Source organism: Passer domesticus, chromosome 2 (assembly GCF_036417665.1).
Source record: "Passer domesticus isolate bPasDom1 chromosome 2, bPasDom1.hap1, whole genome shotgun sequence".
In the NCBI taxonomy this organism is placed as follows: Eukaryota; Metazoa; Chordata; class Aves; order Passeriformes; family Passeridae; genus Passer; species Passer domesticus.
The window spans coordinates 26,825,814-26,853,072 of NC_087475.1; the positions used below are offsets into that span (position 1 = coordinate 26,825,814).

General features: G+C 43.9%; 2 protein-coding genes and 1 long non-coding RNA gene across 4 annotated transcripts; 2 read left to right on the plus strand and 1 right to left on the minus strand.

The window, feature by feature from the left end:
• Positions 1–892: 892 nt before the first annotated feature.
• Positions 893–10,793, minus strand: LOC135293553 (uncharacterized). 2 transcript variants are annotated; one of them, XR_010355655.1, is made up of 4 exons: positions 10,342–10,793; positions 3,912–9,760; positions 3,730–3,802; positions 893–1,215 (listed from the first exon to the last, which is right to left on the minus strand). It is a non-coding gene; the product is annotated as an uncharacterized LOC135293553 (long non-coding RNA). The 2 variants fall into 2 exon arrangements; XR_010355654.1 differs by having other exon boundaries at positions 3,912–10,636.
• Positions 5,894–14,370, plus strand: F7 (coagulation factor VII). Its single transcript, XM_064407856.1, has 8 exons — positions 5,894–6,024; positions 8,218–8,378; positions 8,936–8,960; positions 9,052–9,165; positions 10,107–10,247; positions 12,636–12,742; positions 13,252–13,372; positions 13,563–14,370. The coding sequence occupies exons 1-8, from the start codon at positions 5,955–5,957 to the stop codon at positions 14,099–14,101; spliced, it is 1,278 nt and encodes a 425-aa protein (XP_064263926.1). The 5' UTR covers positions 5,894–5,954; the 3' UTR covers positions 14,102–14,370.
• A 1,939-nt stretch (positions 14,371–16,309) lies between these two features.
• On the plus strand, positions 16,310–27,195 carry F10 (coagulation factor X). The gene is made up of 8 exons (XM_064407854.1): positions 16,310–16,498; positions 18,679–18,839; positions 20,245–20,269; positions 22,468–22,581; positions 23,139–23,279; positions 23,898–24,148; positions 24,978–25,095; positions 25,855–27,195. Exons 1-8 carry the CDS (start codon positions 16,423–16,425, stop codon positions 26,394–26,396), a joined length of 1,428 nt encoding a protein of 475 aa, XP_064263924.1. The 5' UTR covers positions 16,310–16,422; the 3' UTR covers positions 26,397–27,195.
• The last annotated feature ends 64 nt before the right edge of the window (positions 27,196–27,259 follow it).

Sequence of the window (27,259 nt, forward strand, 5' to 3'; positions counted from 1 at the left end):
ACAGACAAACTCTGGAGCACACTGCTCCAGAGTTTCTATATTTTTCTTCTGTGAAAGAAAGAAATAACCCACATCAAAATTAAAAAATACAATGTTAAGCTTGTATTCAGAGCTTGTCACAAAAAAAGAGTCTTCCCATCTTCTCTTTCCTCTTTGTGAGAATAATTGGGGTACAGAACTCTGTTAGACAGGCAGGTAGTTCTCTCCAATAATGTAGTTCTATTTTGAGGTCTAAATCTCAAATAATTTGCTTTAAAGTTCAGCAGCATAATACTCATATATTTAGAGATTAGTATAACAGAAGTTATTAATTTGCTCAAAGTCTTTGCTTTTAGTCAGTCTGATAAATGACTGATGGCAAGTTGCTATTGTAAATTCAAAAAGCAGATTAATCCTAAAGCTTTCTTACCTAGACAGAGTTTTGGCAGCTTACTCAAATGATCTCTGATAGCCTCTTCAAAATGGAATTAATATTGATTTGTTTTTTAAAATTGTTTCCTGCTGAGAAAACTCATGTTGAAATGACCAGTGACTTGTTGGATCAGATCAAACTGCCCAGTTCCCAATAGCTTCCATACAGATCTTCTCTTCAACTCAAAACATTAAACTAAAACCAACAAAATTGTAAGAGTACTGCTTTTAAAAATGTCAGCAGAAAACAAAGCTAATATAAAGAAGGACATGTTCTGAGACATCATCATATCTTCAGGCTCTTGTTTCTGCTTTAGATTTTTTTTGTAGTGTAAACATTTTTCGTGTTTAATTTTTTTACTTTCTTAGTTTTTAAAATAAATAAATGTTGGCACATCAAAAAAAATATCCCAAATAATATTTTTTAAAGAGCTGTTCCCAGACTGATTCTAGTAGCACCCATGAGCCACAGAGGTACATGTTTGCATTAATATATATTAATTTTTAATTGAACAGCAGTTCATTTTTGTTGGAATTGCTCAGAAAACATAAGCCAAAGTTGAAGGCAGTACTGACAAGGAGATTTATAGAGCAGAACTGCAGGGGAAATCTCATTAACTAGAGCAGGAATGCACAAGAAGGAAAACAAAGTAACACATAGGGATCTTCTGGGGAAGAAAAGCAACCTGTGTGCTCCTCTGGCTGGTGACATGGTTCAACCCCAAACAGGACATGACCATGCAGCTCCTCACTCCCTCCCACACCACAGGCTGAGGAGGAGAATCAGGAACAGAAAAGTAAAACCTGTGGGTTGAGATAAGAACACTTTAATAATCGTAACAAAGTAAAATATAATAGTAATGATAATAAACTAATGATACTACTACTACTACTGGGAGAGAGAAAGAAAAAAAGAAAAAAAAAAAAAAAAACAACAACAAGAAAGGACAAGTAATGACTATGCAATTGCTCAGCCTCTGATGACCAGTGCCCAGCCCCTGAGCAGCAATCATCCCCTTCCAGTTTATATACTGGGCATGACTTCTAAGAAAGGAATATCCCTTTGGCCAGTTTGGGTCATTGCTCCTGGCCATACTCCCTCATGGCTTCTGCTGCAGCACTTCACTGGCAGAGCATGAAACTCAAAGTCCCTCACTTAGGGTAAGCACTTCTGAGCAACAGCCAAAACATCAATGTGTTGTCATTATTCTCGTACTGAATCCAAAATCCCAGAATGGCACTGAAGAAGAAAATTATCTCTGTCCCAGCTGAAACCAGAAGAGTATCCAACTCTTATTCCATACCAGTTTTGTTATGCCAGGTCCCACACTTCCAAATACCCCATCACCTTTCCCATCTTTTGCTGGATATACACACAGATACCATTCTCTAAGTCTATAGGCCATGCTTATAAAAGTCCACTGAATTCATTCAATCCATGACCCCAGTCCTCATCTTTCATAATAATTTTTCAGGGGCAGGAAAGATGGCACGTGGTGTTGGACTGTTGTATGCTGAAACCAGTTCTGATTCCATCATCACTGTGCCACCATCAGTTGCATCATGTGAAGAGGGAACCCCTCCTTTGAACATCCAATGCAGCATGAGTAACCAGGGTGCCAGGAGGAGCTGTGCTTCTGTAGCAAAGCCACTTCAACACCTTCATAAACTGCCAGTAGCTAGCTCTTCATCAGTTACAGTATAGTGGGCCTTTGATCCTCTGCAGTAGGTCTGACTCCATAAGGATCAGTCTTGAGTCTCCCCTGGTACTTTCTGCCAGGGGCTCCAGGCAGGACTGTCTCCCCTGTCTGTGGTGTACAGCACATTCTTTACATCTTGCCTGTTCAGACTGGCTCAAGGGCTACAGCATTAATGTCTCTTGCTTGACTTGTCCAGAGACTTGTTGCTCAGCACCCCAGTTGAAATCATTCTTCCTGGACACTTGAGAGAGAGGACAGACTGCAGTTTGGAATGTGCATTCTCCAGAAACCTGCAGCACCTAAGAAAGCTTCTATTTCTTTTTTGTTAGTTGGTGGAGACATTCTCCAAAAACCTGCAGCACCTAAGAAAGCTTCTATTTCTTTTTTGTTAGTTGGTGGAGACATTGCTGTTGTTTTATGATCACATCCATTGGGATGTGGCAACACCCTTCTCACCACTGTATTCCCTAGAGCTGCATCTCCCGTGCAGGTCCCTTAACCTTTACTCTGTTTTATGGCAAAACTGTCGTTCAGAATGAGTTAGACTATTTTCTCCCCTTTCTCAAAAACTTCTGCTGTATTGCCCCACACAATGGTATCACCAAAGTACTGCAGGTGTTCCAGAGCTTCACCCTGTTCTACTGCCTCTGGATCCGCCCATGGCAGATGGTGGGGCTGTGCTTCCACCCCGGGGCAGTCAACTTCAGGTGTGCTGGGCATCCCTCCAAGTGAAATCAGCTGGAGTGTGAGTAGCCCCAATGCTCGTTGACAGAATTTGAGTAGCTTCAGAGCCTGTTGCCGGAATTTGAATCCGTTTCCTGCCTCGAGCAGCAGCGCCTGCCATGGGGATTGGTGTAATTGTTCACAGCTCCCAGCAGATGGCTCCGGAAGGGGACAGCGATGCTGAGAACACACCGGGCTAGTTTCGCAGCCAGCGGTTCTTATCAGATCAAAAGCCGATACGAGGAAGTACAACAGAACCCAGGCCCCGAAGGCGACAGACACCAAAACAGAAATAAATGCTGCACGTAAGGTATTGCTTAACACAGCCCTGAGAACAAGCAAAACCACTTCGGTGGCAAATAAATCAGCATTGTGACCAGTGACTATTAAACCAATGCAATGAAGGCTTATAACAAACTTGTTTTAATACTGTCTGGTCAGATCAGTCATCATCTCAACCTTCCTAGCCCTACGTTGAGCACCAAGGAGACTGTCATGGTTTAATCCCAGACACCGGGCAGCTGCTCAAAGCCAACCCCCCCCCCCCCCCCCCCATAAGATGAGGAGAATCAGGAAAAATGGGTTGAAATAAGAACAGTGTAATAATTGAAGCAAAGTAACTATTAATAATATCAATGTAATAATATTAGTAGTATAAAAAGCAGAGACACAGAGAGAGAGAAAAAAAAAAAAAAAAAACAAAAACAAGAGAAACAAGTGATGTACAATACAATTGCTCACCACTCAGTGGCCAATGCCCATCCTATCTCCAAGCAGTGATCATCCCCTCCTAGCTGACTCCCCCAGAGTTTATATACTACATAGAAGCATACAACCATGTATATAAGTATGACATTCTCTTGTATGGAATATCCCTTTGGCCATTTTGGGTTACCTGTCCTGGCCGTGCTCTCTCATTGCTTTTTGTGCAGCTCCACACTGGCAGAGGATGAGACACTGAAAAGATCCTGACAGGAGAAGAACTGCTCAGCAACAGCTGAAATATCAGTTTGTTATCCTTATCCCCTCACAGAATCTCAACCACAGCACTGTATAAGCTACTGAGAAGAAAATTACCTCTATGCTAGCTGCAACCAGGACATTTAGGGTCTAAGACTGCAAGGAAGGGGGAACTCTCCTTTAAAAACACAGCTCTTTAAGCAATGAACAGACCCAGCTGAAGTTAGTAGGAAACACCTGTGTGATGAGATCTGTCAGTACAAAGTTCTTAAACAAAGAGTTGGAATGTAGTCTTGAAGTGCTGAATCCTTAGTGACCCTTCTCAGGTTCATCCCAATGGAGCCCAATTGCACTAATTTTCTTGGAAGAAGGATGGTCCCCATATGAACTGACCCTTGTTCCCAGCACTTGGGCTTCTTCCAGGGCTCTAAAAATAACTGTTTGGCTGTATTCCCAAGAAATAAAAGCAAAACCTTTCAGGTTTAAGGGATGCCAGCAGAGGAAGGAAGGCAAAGGGAGAATACTGCCTCGGTCTCATAAGGATGTGCAGAATCTCACATTAGAGAGAAGTGGAGGCTGCAGAGGTGCTGCGATGCCACTGCAGAGTGGCAGCCACCCCACCGTCCCTGGCAGGGAGATGCCCACCCTGTGTAAGGAAATAAAGGGAGTGGGGGGCATAGGTGCAGACTCAGCCTGGCCTCAGGCAGAGAAGGCAGAACTTCATTCTCTGATCTGCATGACTCACACAGATAGGTGGGGCTAGATCATTCCCAAGAAGATGAGATAAAAAGAAATTTTCAAGCTTAGTTTTGGTCTTGCTAATATGAAAATGCATTTGCTATTTTCAACTCCCTGCCACAGGCAAGTGAACAAGGAGTAAGGGCTGTGTTGGCAGACAGGTATGGAGAGGGTTCCCAAAAAGCAGCAGAGGGCTGCTGTAGTTTCTTTTGCATTCCAGTAACTGGTTTCCTTCCTCTGCCTGGGACAGGACATGCCATCTGTTCCCAGCCATCCCAGGAACTGGGCTGCTGGGAATTAGCCAGGCTGTGATCCAGAGAAGTGCCTGGATACCGCCTCTTGGGAAAGTGATTTCAAAGCAGAATATCCAGCTGTGTGTACTGCCCCTAAACAACAGGACTGCATGGAAACAACAGCCAGGAGCTGACTTTCCTAAGCAATCACAACTTCTGCAAGGAGTTATGCTGAGTATTGGCACAGAGTAAAAATCCAATTGTTGATTTCCTCTGCTGTAGCATTCAGATGCAGGGCTGACCCTCCTGCCTTTTCAAGCAGGAAGGAGAGAACAGCCTGGAAAACACTCCAGCCTTCAGCTAATGCTTCACTTCTCATAGACAAACATGCTCTTTACCTTGCTGCTATCTTAAGTAAATATTTCCCCAAGAATGTTGTCAGCTTTCCAGTCTGATGCCATTAATTGATTTCCATTAAATCAGGGGACTGCTCATGTTCCAGATAAAGCACTGTCTGCAGAGTGGCCCCTCAAGCCCTGGTAGCTCCCAGTGAAGTACAACATGGATCAGCTCAGTGCCACTTCCAGCTGCTACAACCTGTGCAGGCCACATGGGTCCGGCAGCAAAGATGGAGAGAACCAGTGTAGGGTGTCTCTTGCTGGTTAATTAGTGTCTCCAAGCAAATTCAGGCAGAAGTGCACAGTTTCAACTGGTGATAGAAAAATGGGAATAGATGCCAGTAGTACAATCATACTCCAAAGCACTGAAAAGCACTATCTTGACTGCTGATGCAAGATAATATCACATCACTGCTCTCTGTATGTGGTGCTATGTGGCCAAGTTAATGCCTGTCCTATAGATTCAGGGTCCCAGCATTCATGTTTCTCATGGCAAAGGTGTGTTAAATGGAAAATGCATGCCTGGGCTAGCAGCCTGTGTAACCAGCACAGCTTTTGCATGGGTCAGGAGAGCACACTTCAAAACCAAGCTCCCTGTTCCTGTGAAAAGGGCACACTGCAGGATTTGCATGCGCCCTGCTCAGCTCACCAGGCTGTCATGGATCTTTTGCCGTTTCCATGACTTGCTGGCCCCTCCTCTGGCTCCAAGCATTTGAAGCTGAGCCCTTTGGCCAAACAGTCCTTGCTGAAATGTCAATACACTACCAGAACACTGGCTCACAGGGTTCATCATGATTTCCAGGCAGTATGTGGCTTTGTTTCTCTGCTTTCTGCTACTGATCCCTCTTTCTCTGGATGCAGGTATGTTGCAGGATATAGCTGTAATGGTGTTTACTGGCAATGGCCCTGTTTCCTGTTACTGCAAGGTGATTTCCACTGCAAGTTTTGAGTGCTGTTGTGTGTTTGTCGTGTCTCCTGCTGTGCCTGTGTGTTATTCAAAAGTTCTAATTTACTCTCAGAGATGGCTCCATGCACTTGTTCTGCCAACTAAGGAAAAGCACCTCTAGACTGCTAAATTCATCTGTTATCTTGGTGCACAGACAGCAGGCAAACCACCAGCTGTCTACATGAAGAAAGGAACTGGGATTTACTGTTATTTCATGCAGAACTGGGACATTTTTCAAAGCAAAGCATCAATAGCCTGTCACTCAGCTGATGAGTAATAAAAGTGGGTAGGATCCACCCTGTTTCAGTAGAAGGCAGACAAGAAGTAGCTCTTCAGTTGTCAGTGTATGTCCAAAAACCAGCTCCCATATTAATAAAGCAGATCCAGTGCTCTCAGATTCCCCATTAGCCATTGACTAGGTCTTATATGTTGTGGTGGGGAAAGGTGGAAAAATAGGTAGCAAAGTCAGAAATTATCCACTACAAAAAAGTGGATAATGCCAAAATTAGTGCATGGATGTCCCAAGCCATGTGCTCATCCCTAGCCATGTGCTCAGGCATGTTCCTCTGTCAGAGTCTGTGTTCAAGCACTGATACATGTGCCACCTATCTGCAACATAAGGTTAACTAAAAGCCTTTAAAGAGAGCCATACCAAATGCATACATCCTGACTGAAATCAAGGCAGAAAGACCCAGCTGACATTCCTATAATGACCAAATGCTTATGAAGCACCCAGAGATAAATTCAGGGCACAATAATTTATTCTTCTAAGTAACTTTGAAATACAGGGGGAAATTACCACTATTCTACATGTAATTCAGCAGCTATCCTGAATTAGACACAAATGATTATGGAAACACCTCATATCGCTTCAAAATGGAATAAACCCTCTCAGCATCTATGATTGGGTGTGTATTGGTGATGACACCCATGAGTCTGTCTTTCAGCATCCCTCAGGGCCCTTTCAGCAGGTAGAAGATAACTCCCACTCTTTTGGAGAGAATGTCCTGGGGAAAGGCAGGAGATATGCATCAGCCTCAATCCCCAAATCTACCCACAAGCAGAGGTGAAACAGCTAAAGCACTGAAATCAAAGCTGTCATGAAGCTCCAGAAGCTCCCCTACAGGGAGGAGAAAAAAAAATTAAAAATGTCAAGACTTTTTCTTGTAGTACACGGAGCAAAATTACACACCAGCACTTGGACTTCTTGTTCCTTATCCTGAACTATACTGGGAGAGCACAGTTGTGTGATGTGCTAATATCCTGAGGCTGAGGAGCAGGTCAGCATGGGGACCATGACATTAGTGTTTCCAGTGCACACTTCTGCCAGTTGCAAGCTGATGCAACTCTAGGAAATGAGCTCTGCTGATGCCTGCTATCAACCTATGCACCCAATATCCTTCCAAAGCATGGCAGAGACACACAAGACCCCTTCCTGGCTGTAGTCTGTGGTGATGGCAGGAGCTAAGAGCCATTCACAGGCTCCACTGGGAAATGCAGTCCACATTATCCAGCCTTCCTATGTACCTTAACATAACCTTTTCCACAGAAGAAAATCAAAGATATTAAAGCAGTGGTTCAAAAATTGTGGTCTACTAATGGTGGGATAAATCCCTTCTTCAGGTCCAACAAGTGGAGGGGTATGAAATAACATGTGACTGTGGGTGAAGGCTGACTGTGGTCCACCTGTCACTGTGACTGACTTATCAAGTACAGAAAAATCAGCTTTTACCATGTACACCAGTGCTAGATAAAGTGACACAGGCTCTCCAGCTGCTACAGCTGTAAGAAACTGCTGCACATGCTAAGATGCATATGACATGCAACAGTAGCTCAGGAGTCACTGACATGCAGACAACACACACACCCCGCACTGCTGTAACAGGCCATCTTCTCCTGAACTCCGGAATCTCTAAAATTCCTGTGTTGCCAGTTTACCTTGAGGCAGGCCAGAGAAAGGAGACTCTTCCACATCTGCCCATTTCTTTTCTAAAGTGTCTCAGAAAAAGCTTTGGAGGCAGAAAAGCTTTCAGGTGAAGTGGTCCCCCCACCCTCTCTGTCTGGCAAGCGCAGCCGTATGACAAACAGAACGTGCCGCTGTTTTTCAGTCTTTCTAAAGCAGGAAGAGGCAAGCAACGTTTTGCAAAGACAAAGACGAGCCAACAGCTTCTTTGAAGAGATAAAACTGGGGTCACTAGAGCGAGAATGCATAGAAGAAAGATGTTCCTATGAGGAAGCAAGAGAGATTTACGGTGACATTGAAAGGACAGTAAGTAACACAGGGCTGGGTGGGCACTCATTGTCATAAGGACTCTCCCTACTCAGGGGTGTGCTTTGACACTTTAAACCACCAGAGTTAAAAAAAGTACTTTGTGTCCCGCTGTTTGCATTTTTCTTTTCTATTTACAGGGGTACACAGTAGCAGTGAGTTGCAGGAGGGCACACTGCATGGGCAATCCCAAGCAGTAACCATCTAAGGGATGGTGGGAAAATGGATGCTCTCTAAGGCAAACCTCCAGTAATGCCTGCCCTGACAATACTTTAAATTATTGCATTGTGCAACATTTTTTTTCAGTCAATCCCACCTGAGCTATACAGAGCTTTTATATTTGACCCATTTATGTGCATTAAACAAGGTCCTTCTCTATTAGTATATGAAAATAATGTACAACCTAGAAAATATAATATTTTATGGATATTAACTGTCACAAACTATAAAGGCAGAAGTAGCATCACTCTGGCTCTCTATAACCCACACTGTGCAACAATGGCTGTAAGAGTTGACTTGATTCTTCTTTAATTAAATCTCACATCTTTTTCTTCCAGGAAGAGTTCTGGCTCATCTATTCTGGTACGATCATTCAGGATGTTCTAACAGCTGTGGAACACTCCCACTGCTGCAGCTCTTTGCGTGAGCTGAACTGACACTGAGTGTTTTACAGACCCCAACCAGTGTGCCTCCAACCCCTGTCAGAATGGTGGGATTTGTGATGATCAGTTCCAGGATTATGTCTGCCGCTGTCCTGTTGAATACGAGGGAAAAAGCTGTGAAAAAGGTCAGCTGTGGCATAACTTAATAAAATAAAAATGCTCTTATTAATTCAAATGCAAGGCATTGAGATAAACAGTAACAGTCCTTGTAATTCAGGATTTGGACTTGATGATCCTCGTTGGTCCCTTCCAACTCAGGATATTTTAGGATTCTGTGATTCTGCATCATTCCAGCTGTGACAGCTTCTGTTCATAGTGCTTTTGGTGTTGAGGGATGGATCTAACCAGATAGCAGTCAGGTACTGCAAGGCAGCAAGATACTTATTGCCCTATAATGACTTTGTGATTAAAGAAAAAAAAATTGCATTTGCACACCATCTGAGAGAAAAGGAGGAATTTCAAGTGCTGAAGTTATGCTAACTTAGAAGCTCCATGCCTTATGTAAGTAAGAACTACACTGCATATGCACAGTACAAAGCCCAAAGGGAAGGATCCAGTGGTTTATGAAGTTAATATGCACCTTTCCACTGATTTCACTGAAACAGAGGACACTGAATATTGAGTGTTACATCCTCAGAACATGCAGAGTCTGGACAAAGGGCTAGGCACTCATCAAGTCTAGGCAGGCAGTCTCAACAGTCATCACAGAGCATCCTCCTGCTAAGTAGCAAAATGTCACAGAATTAAAATTTTTCAGTCATATTTTACAATGGTTACCACACAATTACAGTATCTCCATTCTTGAGACAGCTCAGGTACTGTATAAATGCTGATTGATTTAATTTTATGTATATATTTCTTAACCAAAGCCTATCCTCCCCTAATCCCTAGAGATCTAGGCCTACTTAGCTTTTGATGAAAAGCAATTTTGATGAAGTTGCTCTGCATAAATCACAGAAATCGTTTTTCCTGCCTTGCTTTCCTGACAACATTCCAATTGCAAGTTATCACTGTTAAGCAGAAAAATCCAAGTCTTGAATCCTAAATGTTCTTTCTCTGCCTTTAGCTGTGGCTGACAAACTGAAGTGCATTTTTGACAACGGTGGCTGTGAACAGTACTGTACTGACAAGCAGTCCAAAATACGACTGTGCTTCTGTGATGATGATTACACTTTAGCCAGTGATGGCGTGTCCTGCATCCCTCAAGGTAAGACACTACCAACCTGATGCTAAGTAGAAAAGTTTTCAATGTGTACATGTCAGGACACGCAATGCATAATGCTCTGATACCAGCTCCTCACCTCTTCTCCATGGGCAGAGTCCCAAATCATACATTTGGCTTCTGGTGCAAGTTAGCCACCCCAGAAAAGCAGAGGTCAGCATGGCCACCAAGCAGAGATCCCTTTGGACTTCTTCCTGGTACCAGAGGTTCAGTCCTCTGGAATGTGGGAAATTCAAGTTTGACCATCCCACCTCGTCAGAGCTGGGAGGGAGCTGAACCTGTCCCTCCCTTTGGGAGCACACTCACTATTAGTGGAGTAGAAAGGAGCTGAGCAGTGGAGAGAAGCTCCTCACTCCTCACCAGGTGATCTAAATAAAGCAGGGCAGCAGGTGGTCAGGGATTTGGGGTCAGGCTGAGGGGTATCTGGTGAATGAAGGGGCTCTGGGCCTCACAAGTTCTTTTTAGCCTACACCCACAGTAGAAAAATACTTTGGGGGCAGATTTGTTTTACTATTGTCTCTCCAATCTGAAACTGTGACTAGATTTTACCACTATATTTATTTCAGCACAAGAGTCATGAGAGGAAGAGACCTAGAAAAACAGTTAATCCTTTCCTTTCCTTGCCTTTCCTTGTCTTGCCTTTCTCGTTTCCTTTCCTTTTTCTCCTTTCCTTTCCTTTTTCTCCTTCTTCTTTCCTTTCCTTTTCTTTTCCTTCCTCTTCTTTTCCTAATTGTTAGTAATAATATACTTTTGGTATTCCTACAGACATTATGGCTAGATATTTCTTTCATCTAGCAAGGTAAATTTCAACTGGGACTAGGGTAGTGCAAGTTAAGCTTTTTGCCAATACATAAGCTGGCACCTGACTCTTTTGCAGATGCCTACTTGAATTACTTTAATAGAGGGAAAAGGAGACCCCTGGGGATATGAACATAACAACATAATGGACAGAGCCACAGGGAGCATGCAAAGTAATTCTGAGGAGTGGTGCTCCCCTGCACACACTTCAATGGAACTCTCATGCAGAGAGCTGGTAATGACAACCTAGCTCTCAACAGCAGCAATTTCATTAGAAAAAAATGTCTACTAATGTGCTTATCCCTTATTAACAGATTCTGCAGTACCACGTGATGGGAAAGCTGCTTTTGTTAAAAGCTAAAAACAAACAATTCAAAATTCCTCACAGGCTTTTCAGTGCATCTTTCCCTGCAAGGAAGATGTATTTGTTGCTGCTTGCTTCTTGGGGACCAAAATAGCTGTAAAATTGACCATGTGTTGCAAGTAGAAAAAACTGTGCAACTGCCAGGCTGACAGTCCCCTCACTGTCCCTCTGTCATCTCCCACAATGGCCCAAATTTGTGTTGCCCTACACACTATGGGTATTATGTGCTATGGCTGTTTAATCTTTCACCAGCTGCCAGCAAAAACCTAGTCCTGTTTCTCCATACCTTTCATGTACCTGTAAAACCCTGATGCTGTCTTCATGTCAGATGAGGTACTTACAGCTCCATGGAGATGTTGCATGCAGCTCAGCAGAGACTATAGGAGCCTGGCTCCAAAGAGGTAGAAAAAGAACACTCCTCCTCACAGTGCTATCACAGAGTGAAGGGACTGCCAGACTGAAGGGATGGTGTGCTCAGTTACAGCACAGACACGTGGCACAAGGGTAGACCTTCTCCTTTACAGGAAAACTCAGCTGGGTGAAGGATGTACTGAAAACATCAAGATTTCCTCTGCACTACAGCTTAACTGCAAGTTCAGTCAGGATTTGATTCTATTGCCAGTTTTCACGTGCTGGCTCAGGCAGAACAGAGGTGTGCAGTCTGGAAGAATCCAACAGGCCCTGGACACAAGCAAGCAAGATAGTCTGGGAGAGGCACACCAGAAGACACTGTCTGCCCTTGGGACATCTCTGACTCTTCCCAAACAAAGGATGGCAAGATGATTAAGCCTCTGTCTCATCCTGCCATGGATACTGTCAGCAGGGACAAAGAAAATGTGTAGACTGCAGAGCTTGTCAGGGCCACCTCTGCACTCCAGCCTGCAGCCCACCTCATTGTGCTGATGTGTATCTTAAGCAGGTTACTGTCTGCAAAGACCTGTGGTAGGTGACTCCGTGTCAGTGATGCTGTAAGGGCCTCAACTCTAATTGCAACAGCATTTCTGGCTGTTTCCAAACAAAAAAAGACTACTTACCTGCTGAGCTGCTTTACATTATTTTTGAGAATCCATGCTCCTGGACTAGAAATCAGTTTTTTCAGCTGACTTAGCTTCACTGAAGACATTACACATTTTGCTGTGAATTCAGTACGTTAAAAATCTTTGTTGCCTTTTGTTGTTTTGGGGTTTGTTTTTTGTTTTCTTTTTTCTCAGTGAAATACCCATGTGGAAAAATACCAGTGTTGGCAAAAAAAAATTCAACTGTACATGGGAGAATAGTAGGTGGTTTCATCTGTCCTCCAGGTGAATGTCCATGGCAAGTGAGTTTTCAAAAATCTTTCATTGCTTTTATTTTTTAAATTTCCTTATGAAATCACTACACTAAATTAATAGTTTTAAATCTATGATGTTAAAAATTCATAAAAAGTGCCATGTCTTGATAACCAAATTCCTTCTTCATGCATAGCCAGTAGATCCACCTGGTTCACATAGGCTCCTTAGCTTTGTTCCAGAGTACCTGGTTTCATAGGAGTAGAGAGCACAGCTGTCTCTGTCTCCTGACCCCTTAGTCCTTAACTTCACTGCCAGCAAGAATTTTAGTTGCAGCTTCCAGGGATACGCTTTGGGCCATAATATGCAGGGTCCATACTACAAGATGAAGAAAATGTCCACGGGAAGACTTCCCTTGCTAAGTTCTCCATGTAGTCAGCATGGTATTGTCGAACACAGTTGCATAAAGGGACAGAAAGAAACAATATGAAACCCATATCTACTGAGATTTATGTCAAGCACATTTGATGAAAGACATAAATTTGCTTTATGTTGGCAGGCCCTTATAATACAGGATCAGAGAGAAAAGTGTGGTGGCACCCTGCTTTCCCCAGGGTGGGTGGTCACTGCAGCCCACTGTTTGGAGCATACTCACCCTAAACAGCTTCGGGTGAGATTGGGTATGTATCCTCCCCTCCTCATCTTATCAAGGGGGTGGCAGCTTCTCAACCTGATAAAATCAGAGTAGAAGGCTCTGGCAGTACAAGGTAATCATCCTTAGAGGTGTCAGACTAGAAACATCCCACATCCTCAAACTTCCAAGGACTCAAGGAGCTACCTGACATGACCTGCAATTAATAACTTTTTCAGGTGAACACAAAATAAATGTTGATGAGAAAACTGAGCAAGAAAGTGGAGTTGCCAGGATGGTCATTCACGAAGACTACAGGAATGGACATGTCAATAATGATATTGCCCTCTTGAAACTGGAAATACCCGTGAATCTCACAGACTATGTGGTGCCAATATGTTTGCCTGAGAAAAGGTTTGCTGTGTATGAGCTGTCCACCATCAAGTTCTCCACAGTAAGCGGATGGGGACGCCTAATAGATGGAGGTGCCACCTCTTCTGTTCTGATGAGAGTTGATTTACCACGTGTAAAGACACAAGAATGTGAAAAAGAGACTGATTTAAATATCACAGAGAATATGTTCTGTGCAGGAGACCTGTCTGGGGTTAAGGACTCCTGCAAGGGAGACAGTGGTGGTCCTCATGCTACACGGTACAAGAACACTTGGTTTCTGACAGGGATTGTCAGCTGGGGAAAGGGCTGTGCTGTTGAAGGCAGCTATGGGGTTTACACAAGGGTATCCAAATACATTGACTGGTTGAGGAACCACATGGACTAATAATGTTGAGCCACAGCATTTCCAGGTCATGTTATTGCCTCCCAATCCCTCTGTACCATTTTCCCACTGAAGTATTCCTTCATTATCTTAGATATTTGATACAGGCTGTACACACAACAGTATTAAAGATTTGAAGTGAGCCTAAGGCCTATTTGAATACATAAAATATCTTCCCTCTCAGTGTTGTTTATAAACTTGTGTATCTTGTCAAGCAGGCAGAGAATGACCGTAACAAATCAGACACAATGTCCCTCCTGTTCTGCATCCATTTCTGCTAAAGATCAGAACTACATGCTGAGAGAAAGACTGTCAGCAACATATCATGCAGATCATAAGCCTTCCCCCAGCTACTCTCTCAGCTTCTGGTAATCAGTGAAGTACACACTTCCTGAGCCAGAAGTTGCATTAGATTGAACAGTCATGAATGAATGCGTTGTCCCTAATTGTGTGCAATCTCCTTTGAACACATTTATGCTTCTGGCTTTCATAACTTCCTATGCTATGGATCCTGTAATATAATGATGAAATAGCAAAAACAAAAATAGAAAAGGTGCTTCTTTTAGCTTATGTTAGAGCAGCTTTCCCTGCAGCTGCAGTGGCAACAGGAAGATTTGAAGGGGAGGAACTGCAGGCACTCTTCAGGACAAGAAATCTGAGAAGAGGTTGATGCCATATTTGCAGGTCTGCTATGAAAACTTGATTTAAATCTTCTTACACCAAGCATTATTGCTGTAAGGCTAGTAAGTGCAATATTTAACCCTATATTTATGAGTGGTAAAGAATACCACTGATTTAATCTTATCTTTGCCTTGGTATTATGCGTGTCTATAGAAGGAGTGCAAACGAAAGGGAATGTTTATCAGTTGTCCAGTATAATCTCAATTGTACTCTCTATCCTGAGATCTAAAACCAGAACAGGATAATTGTCTACCCCTCTGCAAAACACTGACCAAAGACCATTCATTAAAGCCTTAAGACATAAATTATAGAACCTGAAGCTCTCTGCAAACATATACAGTTCAAAAATGTACTTTCTAACCTTAGCATGAAAACACTGAAAAGGTGAGGAAGATAAAACTGAACCAGGAGACTGGAAAACAGTTTAACTATCTCATGCAGAATTACACTCTAGATTGTTCAAATAATGCAGAGCATCAACGCAATCACAAAAGCTTATCAGCAAGTAGGACACAATTGATCATACTCTATTATTAGGGGAAAATATTGTCACTGTATGGTACATACCATGTAATACTGAACATCCTGTAACCTGTTTTACCGACAGAGAGGAAGTTTTACTGTTCATGTAGGCAGTGAACTGAACTAGGAAAGGCAGCAAATTTCAGAGACCTGAACAAGAAGAGATGTTACAGTATATATGCATACATGCACTAGAGGTTCTCCATGCTCCCAAAGACAGTCCAGTCTCAAGGAGAAAGTAAGCACTGACCAAGAAATAAAGCCTCATTTTCATTTAGATGAGGTGCTCAGCACTGTAAAACCATCCCTGAGGACCCCTCAAGGTAGAATAGTTTCTGTTTACCATGATCCACAAGATAATTTCTCCTCTAGAGCATTCCAGTGAAAATACTGATATTTGTGAACAAATGACCTCTCAGAAAAAAGGGTAAAACGCCAAAAGAAATCAGTACTAATAACTGCCACATAAAAGTACTTTTTCAAGTCTGGGTTTTAGATGATTTAGATTATTTAGATTATTTCTTTAATATAACAACCTGCTTAGGAAAGCCAAGAAGATGCAGGAGACCTGATGGCTGGCTCTGGAAGCACCGAGGACGTGGCCTCGGCAGCGCACTGTGAGCCCCCCAGGGAAGGGGAGATTGAGGCCAGTGTCAGGCAGCGCCGGCCGAGGTGGCTGGTGTGGAGCCAGCAGGTCACAGTGCTGGATGAGGACGGGACCAGGGCTGGAGCAGCCAGGACAGCGGCTGAGGGCTGGGAGCCCGGCCGTGCCCAGCGCCGGGGCCACGCCGCTTACTGAGGGACCACTCACTTCCCTGCTCCAAAATAACAGGTGCAATTAAAAACAAAACAATCCTCACGCTGCCTTGGGCTTTGAAAAAATAAAGAACAAAAAGAAGAGCAGCCTCATCCCCCCCGATGAGAAATCCCGCCGCGGCTGTCACCCTGTCCCGGCGCTTCCGCTATTTCTGGGCAGGGTGAAGCTGCGCGGCTTCAGTCTCACCCCGCCCGAGGGGGTGAAGACTTCGCCTCCCGTTCCTCCCGTCCGTGCCGTCCCTCCCGTCCCTCCCGTCCGGTCCGTGCCGCCGGCGCGGCCCCGGGAGCGGCCCGGCGGCGCCGCCATGGCCGGGCCCGTGCTGCTGCTGCTGCTGCTGCTCTGCGCCGCGCTGCCCGCCGGCCTCCGCGCTCAGGGAGGCGGTAAGGCGGCTCCTTTTCCATCTTTTCGGGACGGGGCAATCTCCCTTCCCAACCCTGCTGGGGGCAGGCGGGCGCGGGCGATGCTGCGGGCCGGGGCGCGCACCGGGACAGTGCCGGGAAGGGAGGGGAGCGGGCACCCCACGGCTCGCCTTCCCCGGCAGGGTCACTTTCCCCACGGCTGAGGGCTTATCAGCACCTGTGCCGACCCCGCACGCCGCCGTAAGGCGGGGAGCTGAGCTTCGGGGGCAGGGAGCTGCTGCGGGCATCGCGGGGCCCGCGTAGGAGAGGGGCTGGCCGCCGCTCGCAGCCGCAGGACAGCCGCCCTCGCAGCCAGGGCAGGCGCTCCCGTGCGTGAGGGAAGCGTGGCCGAGCCGTGCCTGGGCGCGCTTGGCCGTGGAGGAGCTGGGGCACGGCGGGGGAGCAGGTCCCGCTGCCCTCTTGTGCCGCCAGTCAGCGCCCAAGCCCAAGGCAGCATCACAAATAACTTTTCAAAAGCTGTTAACTCTTCCTTCAGTGAGTCAGACTGCTTGGGGTGTAAAACAAGGTCTTTGGCATGTTTCTGGAATATCCTGCTTCGGTTGGCCAATGCCTGTTGCTCCTTGATGTATCTTAAGAAGAAAGTGTGGTAGAGAGCTTGGGAAGAAGAATGGGCAGCCTCAGAAAGAGGCCAGTTCAAGTCTACAAAAACATCCGCTTACGTGGGTGGCGTGAAAGCCAAGGAATATAGAGGCGATAACCCCACCGGCTGTGTCCTGTCAGTTTCCTGTCGCTGAAGGAGGGGATTTGAGGGCAAATAAGATGAACTAACAGTCTCTGAGCTGCAAGTTAAAAGCACTTTCCGTAAGCCTTCCCTGAGAGGAGCCTTTTCAAAGTAAGTGGGGCCTCAAATTATGCGAGGGTTTGCTTAATATAAATAACACAAACAGAACTTGCCTCCCTGAGGATGATCCATCGATTTCAGTGAAAGCAGAATAAGTCTCCTCTGTGCTCTCTTGGAGGCTATTAGGATATATAATTACTTGTAGCGAGTTTATTTATCATGAAATTAAGCTGCGTGAAGAATGGTCCAAAAGGAATGTGCAATCCTCCCAGTGAGCATAAGTCATTGTCCTTGAAGTCACATCTGTAGCACGTTCTTCCACATTCCAGCCTAAAAAAAAAATTGGGAATATAAGAAATATTGGAAAGTATTTCCTCAGTGCAAATTCCAGGTGCTAGAACTTGATTAAATACCACCTTCCAAACTCTTCACACTTTCCTAGAACATACACTCTTTACAGGGTAATTAGCCGCTTATTTTATCCCGGGAGGTCATTCTTCCCCTGTACTGGGCACTGGTGAGGCCACACCTTGAGTGCTGTGTCCAGCTCTGGCCCCTCAGTTTGGGAAGGACCTTGAGACGCTCGAGTACATCCAGAGGAGGCAATGAGGCTGGTGAGGGGTTGGGAACACAAACCCTGTGAGGAACGGCTGGGGGAGCTGGGGCTGTTTAGCCTGGAGAAAAGGAGACTCAGGGTGACCTTATCACTCTGTACAGCTTCCTGAAAAGTGGCTGTACTCAGGTGGGGGTTGGTCTCTTTCTCCAGGCAGCAGCTGACAGAACAAGAGGACACAGTCTTAAGCTGCATCAGGGGAAATACAGGTTCGATATTAGGAAAAAGCTTTTTATGGAAAGAGTGATAAAGTACTGGAATGGTCTGCCCAGGGAGGTGGTGGAGTAACCATCCCTGGATGTGTTTAAAAAAAGACTGGATGTGGCACTCAGTGCCATGGTTTAGTTGAGGTGTTAGGACATGGGTTTGACTCAATCTTGGAGCTCTCTTCCAACCTAGTAATTCTGTGATTCTGTAATCACCCCAGCATTCAGAGGAAGTCATTCCATTCAAGACTGAGTCTTGAACAGGAGCAGCAGAAATATAAGCCTTCATTGGCAACCTTTGCAAGATTAAAAAGAGTAGGAGAGAATTTTGGGGTCCTACATTTTGTTCTGAGGCTACTGATTCTCAGAGAGACTCCTCTGAGAGATCTTGGGATGTATCAGCCTGTGTGAGGACTAACCTCACAGTAATGTGTACAAGTAACGTGGTCTGTTTTGGCTTTGTTTCTACTTCACTCATTTGTCGTGACTCCTTTCCACCACCAAATGTTACCCACCTGTATAATTTTTCTCTGCTATCTAGTATTCATCAAGAAAGAAAATGCCGACAAGTTCTTGGAAAGAACAAAACGTGCTAACTCTTTCTTAGAGGAATTGAAGAAAGGGAATATTGAAAGAGAATGCAATGAGGAGCGCTGCTCAAAAGAAGAAGCAAGAGAAGCTTTTGAAGACCAGGAGAAAACTGTAAGGATGAACTAAAATGAAACATAGGTCTATATATTTCATGTTTAAAAATTACTATTCATGTCCTTTGAGCTGGGCATCAAAACTCACAAGTTGTTTCCAATCACTTAACACAGAGAACAAATAGTGATTAACTGGGGGTGGAATTGCTAAGACAATAATCATCCCATAACAGTCTTAACTGAGCTCTTGCATGGCCAACCCAGGTTAAATCCTCAATTCTTTTACCTGTTCTGATCTGTTTAATTGCCATTGAAAGTTATTTGACGTTCAATGGCTTTGCTGATATCAGTGTTGAAAATACGTTCACCCTGTCTGGGTTACATCCCTGAGTGCCATGACTGTGCCCAAGGCAGTCCACGGGGAGGCTGAGAAGGCAAATGCTGACATGGAACCTCATGAGGGAATTTTACTGAACTTATCTCAAGCAGCTTTGCTTGTAATTTTGTAGCTTTCTTTATCTGAATTGAGAGAATGTATACTGTGAACAGTTCATAAATGCCTTAATGTTGACTGGAATGAAGTTTGTGTGACTCTTGTGTCACCTGCCCTACCCCAATGGCTTGCTTAACTTTAGACAGAAATGTGATTTGTTCCCAAGCTGAGGGGAAAGTTAAAGAGATGGGGCAGCTGTGTGGACTGTAAGTAGAAAAGGTGGTATTGCAAACACAGACTGTAGCTATATGGCTGTTTAGAACTACCCTGGAACTGGAGCTAAGGCCAGATTCACTTCCCTTTAGCATTATTTGATGTCCAGAATGTTCTTGGAGTGGCCCTGAGGTGTCCTGGGTGGGGAGTCCTGGGTGCATCACCATTGTACTTCAGATGACAGATGTTGATTTACCTATAGCAGAACTGGCACAGCCTGTTCTGCCTGGTGACCAGATGCCACTGGAAAGGACTGCCGTGCACAGCCAGCATGCTGGAGTCCTCAGTGCACATGGACAGGAGAACGCAAATCAGACAAAATATTTTTACATGTCAGGATTTGTGAGGTCCTGATTGATGGGAGTGTGGGGTGGGGATCAAGACTGAGAATTTGGCATTATGGGAATATAAGTAAATTCAGACAAAACTGGTGGAAAGGTAATTATGCAAGAAATCTAGAGGCTTATGCTGAATGGTCACACTGGAAAAACTCTAAGGAGGTTCAGATATTTCTGAAAAATGCACAAGACTTGTTTCTGTAGAGCTGGGAAACATATGGATCATATGGTTTTAAGTTATTAAATGGTAGTAGTGGGCTGCTAGGCATTGTATGTATCTATTATGTAAATATTTCCTTTAACAATTGTTAGCTGCAAGTATCCTGTGTATGAAAAGTCTTAATATTTTTCTAAGGAATTTAGTAATTCTTCTCTAACTTTATTTCTTTTTCTTCTCTATTTCCCACACTTACTTGTAGGAGGAATTCTGGAACATCTATGTAGGTAAGAAACACCCTGTGTTTATTTAGAAGATTAAGCTTCTTTATTGCAAGGTTTGAAAGGGTGCACCTCTTAAGTAACCCCTTCCTGCTCCCTTGTTTCCTCTCTTTTCACTCTGGGACACCCTCACGTTGTGTTTCCTCTGAAAAAGGAATCTGATTTACTGCCTGCCATTGATTGAACTCAATTGCTTCATTTGAAGGCAAGGTTCAGCTGTCTCCAGTTGCTGGACTGACCTTTGTCCTCTCAAAAAAATAACAGTGGTCCTTTGCACACAAGGGACAGTGAGGAGCAGAAACTGTGTGGGACTGCAGATAGTTTTCCTTCAGAGGGGTAGCTCCAGATAGGAGAATTCAAGATGCAAAGAGTCACAGATGAGAGTGTCTCTTAAATAACATAACCAACACAAAGTTTAATTACATGCCACAGTCATTTGCCAGTTTCTTTCCTTCCATGCCAAAGTGTTGTTGATTCCTGTCTTAAAGAGCATTTTTTGGTTGTGTTTTTTACAGAACTCTTTGGTATTCAAGGAAAATATACCAGTAGATACTACCTAACTTTCTGGTTTTTTTATCTAAATATGTGAGTTTTATTTATTAGGGTTCTAGTGTTTGTAAGCACTGTGCAAGGACAGATTTTTAATGTATTAGTGTTTGATAACATGTTCTCCAGAAAGTATATGTCCAATTTGCACACTAGGAGGAGTGCCTCAAAAATGTTGACCAAAGACAGCTCAGCTTTGTCTTTTGGAATCTGCAGAAAAATGAAGACAGTTGCCATGAAGAAGACACAGACTTTCACAATCTTCTAAGCACAGGATGAACTCTGCAACCTACAGACTAAAATTTCAAGCAAAGCCTGTGTCAGTGTTACAGTAAAGAGGATTGGAATATTTCAAACCAGTTTCTTATGAGAATACAAGCAGCACAAATCAGTGCCAATGCTCTTAGCAGAAGTGTTAGTTTTCATAAATTTTAAACCACAGTCCACAAATGCTTTATGAGTGTTCAGAAGTATTGAAAACCACAGCTATGTTCAGCCAAGTTACTAGAACAATTTGTTCTTGCTTCCTATTTTAGTAGGGGATTCTGCAATTTGTGCAATATTGATATAAAACTTATTACCACAGATGCAACTACAGTGTAGGGTAAGAGCTAAATAAGTATGTTTTCTAACAATAGGATGCTGCTTAGGTAAGACCACTACAGAATAGACTGCTATGGCACTGCAGAGGAGGCAGAAACCAGAAGTTATGATGCAGGCCTTCAGTCTGTCTTTTTTTGGTTGATGTTGGTCTCGTCTTCCCTCTGTTAAGCATGGACAGCAGTGTCCAGATCCTCCATGGCTGGTGCATTTGGAGAGCTCTTGGTTTTGGCCCAATGCAGTTAGAAAATGCATCTTGATGTGTGGATACAGTACACAAAGCCCAGCAGCTGTTCCCCATGACAGGCAGAGCTGCAGCAGATGAGGTTATGGTCCAGAAATACCACACAGGGAGCATGCTGGGTCCTTAGGATGAGTAGCTTCTTGCAAGTTGTTTCTGCTATGGACATTGCTGTTTCAGCTGCTCCAAAGAAGGGCAGAACAAGTGGTAAAATAGAGGGTAAGATCATGTTATCTAAAGCAGCAAATTATAAAGCGTCACTTTTCTAGATATCTTGCATTTTGTTTGAAACAGAGCAAAAACTATAGGGAAATGCAAGGGGCCAGAAGTTCAACATCCTTAGGCAGTAGTTGCAATGTCCTGTCAGCTCTTACAGGCTTCACTGTATGTACATTCTGACCACAATCAAAGAATATTCTGGGTTGGAAGGACCCACAAAGATTATGCAGTCATTGACCATTCATAAATGAATGGCCCATACAGGGATCAAATCTGCAGCCCTGTCCATATGACCACCATACTTTAACCAACTGAGCGAACTTCTTTACCTTCCCACAAAAAAAAAAAACTTTGTGTGCACATCATAATACAGTGGGCACCAAAAAGAGATTGCAAAACTAGGAATATGTAGATGAATCATTGCAGGTTTGGAATGATTGCATTTATACTGTTTGTTCCATCTGGAATGTGGCAACTCACAGGACATATATTTTGAAAGGAAGGATGAAAGATGGCTTAAGAAAACTAAGAACCCTTCTGAGTTCACTGAAAATGCTTGCACACTTACAATAATTTGGGGTTTGGTTTCTTTTTGTAGATGGGAACCAGTGCAGTTCAAATCCTTGTCACTATGGTGGCCACTGTAAAGATGGACTTGGTTCCTACACTTGCACGTGCTTGGATGGTTATCAAGGCAAGAACTGTGAATTTGGTAAGTTTCTGCTTTAGGGAACTGTGGTGGCGAACTTGTAAGGAAGGATGTTTTGCATGGAAATCCTTCCTGGGGCTCACTTCTGTGGCATAGAGCTGCCACCATGGCCTTGGCATGGGAGAGGGTATCATTAGCCCAGCAGTAAGAGCAGGAGTGTGAAACTGAGGTTCAGTCAGAGGATTGAGGGGAGTGATGAGGAGTTGGAGTTTTTAGGGCAGGAGGGAGGAATTGTGTGAGGATTCACACAGTGATGTTCTCTGTTAGTGTTTTGTTCACTGTTCCCCTGACAAGTTGTCTCTGCTCTTTGAGCTCACCATGCCACAGCCACTGGGCCCACTCGGACTTGGCAAGTACATTTGTTGTGCTGGATGTGGCTGCTTTGTAAGGCACAAGCTGATGTTCAGCACTGACATTAGTTATTCCTGAAGAGTGCTTCAGGTGCTTGGCAGGTGGGGACACAGATCCTGTTTGGGGAGTGTGTTTTGTTTCAGAGAAGTTCCAGATCTTCTGTGAAGTCAGTGTTTATGTACAGTTTTTCTGCCACATCTCTTTTGTAGTCATACCAAAGTTCTGCAGAATAAACAACGGGGACTGTGAGCAGTTCTGCAGCGTCCGAAGAGATGGGCGGAAGGATGTGCTGTGTTCCTGTGCAGATGGGTACCTTCTAGCAGAGGATGGCAAGCACTGTGTTGCAACAGGTACGAAGCCACGTGATAAAGCAATAGCAGTGGTGGTGAGACTTGTTTCACCATTAAGCTTTACAGTAGAGTCTTGGTTTACAGTTGAGGAATGTCTTTTGAACCACCAGTATCCTGCATGATATAGACCCAACAGTGCGGCCAGGAGATTTGTATTTCCAAAGCCTTCCATTTGTGAGATGCTGTGATGGAGTGGATCAAAATCTAGGTGATTTTGAGCCCTTTGCAAGGTGCCTCTCAGCAAATTACCACAGTAAATTCCACTGTTGCCAAGAGAAAAGTAATTGCATAAATAACTCATTTTCTTAAATGCTTACCCACCACAAAAATTAGCAGCCTGCAAAACCTTTCTCCTCAAAACCTTTATCTTTATAGAAACTGAAAATGTTAAGTAATTATAATTAATGCTACTTACACATGTACATTATAGCACTTTTATAAAAAGACGGGTCAGATGTTCTCAAACATATGCTCATGATGTTGTTTTTATATTGTTTTAGAAATAACAAATTGCTCTCATGACCCTTATTACTTTACTCTATTTCCTTGTAATTTCCAAGTTTTCTCTTAGCTGGGTGTTTCCCTCCATCTTTAATTTTAGCATTCTTCTCTTTACAGTAAAATACCCTTGTGGAAAAATTTCTGTGGTGAGGAAAAAAAGGTCTGTTCTTTCACCCACTGACCATAGCAGTAGAATGAGTGATCAAGAAGACCCTGCAGCAAATGAAACGAGCACAGAGGAGTACTTTGCAATTACCACAGAAAGCCCAACGCCTGCACCTGACAACAGAACCAGCAGCAAGACTCCGTATGTCGACACCAGGATAGTTGGTGGGGATGAGTGTCTTCCTGGCCAGTGCCCATGGCAGGTGAGTGGAGGGTGCTTTGCCCTGCATGTGGGCAGAGGGTGTCTCTGAGGGAAGGGGAGCAGTGGCTCCTTCCAGCTGGGAGCCTTCTGAACATGACCCATGTCACGTGCCAGCGGCAGCGAGACATGGCTGAACTGTGTGACCCAGGGCACTTGGATGTGCTGTTCTGCAAACTGCAGCTTCACGGGGTCACAGCCATTTTAGATGGAACTGTCTACCCTATTGTCAGAGAGCACTTCAGGGTGATTCCCACGCCATTTTTGCTAGTTACATTTTGGTTCTGTCTGAGACCGTCCACTCAGGCAGCACTCCTGAGGGCAGGGTGATAAAGCAGAAAAAGCCAGCGTCTAGGTTCAGAAATACACCCTTGTGTCTCAGTTTCACCCTCGAGTTTGGGCCTCGTATCAGAGTTTTACTCTTGAGTTGGGCCTCGTATTAGAGTTTTACTCTTGAGATTGGGCCAACCAAAATGAATTCCTGTATTTGCACATTGTTTGGGGGGTAAGTCCAAGGGATGGGGTGATCTGGAATCTGCACTCAGCCTGCTCGGCCAGTCAGTGCCTGAGGGACGTTACTCAACAGTGGGAGTGAGGTAATGTGGAAGCCAAATGTTAACTTGATATAAAGACAATCAAGACTCTGTAGCAGTAGAAGTCAATCTGCAGCCTCTGCATGCAGGAATGCAATCCTAGGAGAGACGTTGAGGGCCATAATACCTGTTGCAGTAAGAAGCATCTCTGTAGCGTGCAGAGAAATCGGTTAGCTCATTATAGCTCATCGATTTTAAACTGCACTTCTTCCTTGTGCACGTATCTATTTTGCTTCACAGGCTGTTCTGTTAAACGAGGAAGGAGAAGAGTTTTGTGGTGGAACTATTCTGAATGAAAATTTCATACTTACTGCAGCTCATTGCATAAACCAATCCAAAGAAATCAATGTTGTTGTTGGTGAGTGATTATTTCTTTTACTCCTCGGAGGTGAGAGTATCTGTAGTGCCTAACCTTCTGTGCCTTAAATCTCCCAGGAGATGTACTCATGATTCACTAAGATTTGTTACCGTTTTGCTGCTTTTTATAATTTCTAGTTATTTTGACCATTCTTCTTTGTGACAACAGGTGCCTCTCTTTCTTCTCTACCAGCTAGCTGGAAGTGGTTGCAGTCAAATATTCTAGAAATATTGGTTATCAATGTGTTCAGCAGGGCAGTGCTTCTGCAGGAAGCTCATCATTCCTGGCACTTCAGAAGCATCCAGAATAGTTCTTGCAGGAACCCTCAGGAAACCTATGACTTATTGAATAGAGTGGAAAAAAAACCCCCTCAGGTTTATCATTGCTTCCCTTTTGAGCCCGGACACAGGATCAACACAGTCTCATCTTTGCACTGTTGTAGTCCATACCTTGTTCTCTTCTCTAAGCCAGGCTCAACCTCCTGTAAGTGCTTCCACACAAAATTGCATTAGTTTAGCTGAATCAGCCTATGAGTTTGTGTAGACTGGTACAAAAATCTCCATAGACCAAACCTCAGGACCAAAGCCAATCCAGGTGCTGCTAAGAAATATTGCCATACCTGTTTTCAGTTTCCTTGTGTGGTCTAAGGTCCTGGACAAAGTTCTCAGAATCAATATACTACTCTCTTCCTCTGTCAAGCTTGTTCTGAAATTCTTATACTTTCTCTACATTAATGATCCTTTTAATGCTCTTGTGCAGGTGAAGTGGACAGAGAGAAGAAAGAGCCGTCTGAATCAATGCACACTGTGGACAAAATATTTGTTCACTCCAAATTTATTGTTGAGACATACGATAATGACATTGCTTTATTAAAGCTGAAGGAACCAATCAGGTTTTCAGAGTACGTCATCGCAGCATGTCTCCCCAAAGCTGACTTTGCTAATGAAGTTCTGATGAGCCAGAAATCTGGGAGGGTTAGCGGCTTTGGGCGGGAATTTGAAGGTGGGCGAACATCCAAAAAACTGAAGGTCCTCGAAGTCCCCTATGTTAATAGGAACACTTGCAAACAATCCACTAACTTAGCCATAACTGAGAACATGTTCTGTGCTGGTTATGACACAGAGCAAAAGGATGCTTGCCAAGGAGATAGTGGTGGCCCCCATGTGACCAGATATAAGGATACTTATTTTGTTACTGGAATTGTTAGCTGGGGCGAAGGATGTGCAAGGAAAGGCAAATATGGTGTCTATACCAAACTGTCCCGGTTCTTGCGCTGGGTAACTAAAATCATGGATATGTAGTGGTGTGCTGTGTCCCTTGATCCTCCGTGTTAGCTGCCAAGGTACAGGATTTGAAATGGAAACTTTCTTTTCCTGCGCATCTGCTAAGTTGGTTTTGACATCTGACTCCTTAAAATTATGATCTGCTTCCACTGGTATTATTCCTGGCTTTAAAGCACCCCTCTGTGGACTTTGAAGGTCTTTGGAATTGGTTGAATGAGGGAATTTCCTCAAGCAAAAAGGCTGCTGAGTGGGGTCTTTGGCTTCTTTTAATTATTGATCAATGGCCATTTGGTTGCTGTGTGTTGTCACGAGTGCTCCAACCAGAGGCTCCTAAACATGTTCTGAACAGTCATTAGTCACGATGAAGGCAGGAAGGATGGGAGTCACTTGATCTTCATATTGCAGCCATCTGGCTCAGCAGGGAGTTTGTCCATACTGGAGTTGTTTAGCTTCTACCTTCAGATGTGTTCAGAAGATTAAGGGAGCAGGAGATCTTGGATGGAGAAGCTAACACAATTAATTATCAATATGTGATGCTAAATAATGGCATATTCCATAAAATGGCCTGCTCAGCTCACAGCAACTCGTTAAATAGGGGTTTTGTTTTATAAGAATTGTACGTTATTCTAGTTTAATTTGTACACTCTGCTCATCAAAAAAAAAAAAAAAATACGTGCACATTCGCTGTTTTCTGTATCTTGTTCTGGATTGTGTATGGCTGAGGATTGGAAAACTGCTTGTATTGTTCTAGATGTTTCTGTTAGGTGCTATATTGATATGCACCAGCATCTGAAATAAAACTTTTTCTTTTTTTGTTCTTGTTGACTGTAATTTTAACAAAGCCAGTCCCAACAGCCTGTATCCATCATGTGGTCAGCCCC

What these genes read in the sequence shown, in the direction of transcription:
- F10 (XM_064407854.1), top strand. Translation starts at nt 16,423, where the DNA reads ATGGCCGGGCCCGTGCTGCTGCTGCTGCTGCTGCTCTGCGCCGCGCTG. An exon ending in CCTCCGCGCTCAGGGAGGCG is followed by an intron (nt 16,499 to 18,678) that starts GTAAGGCGGCTC and finishes TCTGCTATCTAG; the next exon opens with TATTCATCAAGAAAGAAAAT. An exon ending in ATTCTGGAACATCTATGTAG is followed by an intron (nt 20,270 to 22,467) that starts GTAAGAAACACC and finishes TTCTTTTTGTAG; the next exon opens with ATGGGAACCAGTGCAGTTCA.
- F7 (XM_064407856.1), top strand. Translation starts at nt 5,955, where the DNA reads ATGATTTCCAGGCAGTATGTGGCTTTGTTTCTCTGCTTTCTGCTACTG. An exon ending in GGGAAAAAGCTGTGAAAAAG is followed by an intron (nt 9,166 to 10,106) that starts GTCAGCTGTGGC and finishes CTCTGCCTTTAG; the next exon opens with CTGTGGCTGACAAACTGAAG. An exon ending in CAGGTGAATGTCCATGGCAA is followed by an intron (nt 12,743 to 13,251) that starts GTGAGTTTTCAA and finishes TTATGTTGGCAG; the next exon opens with GCCCTTATAATACAGGATCA.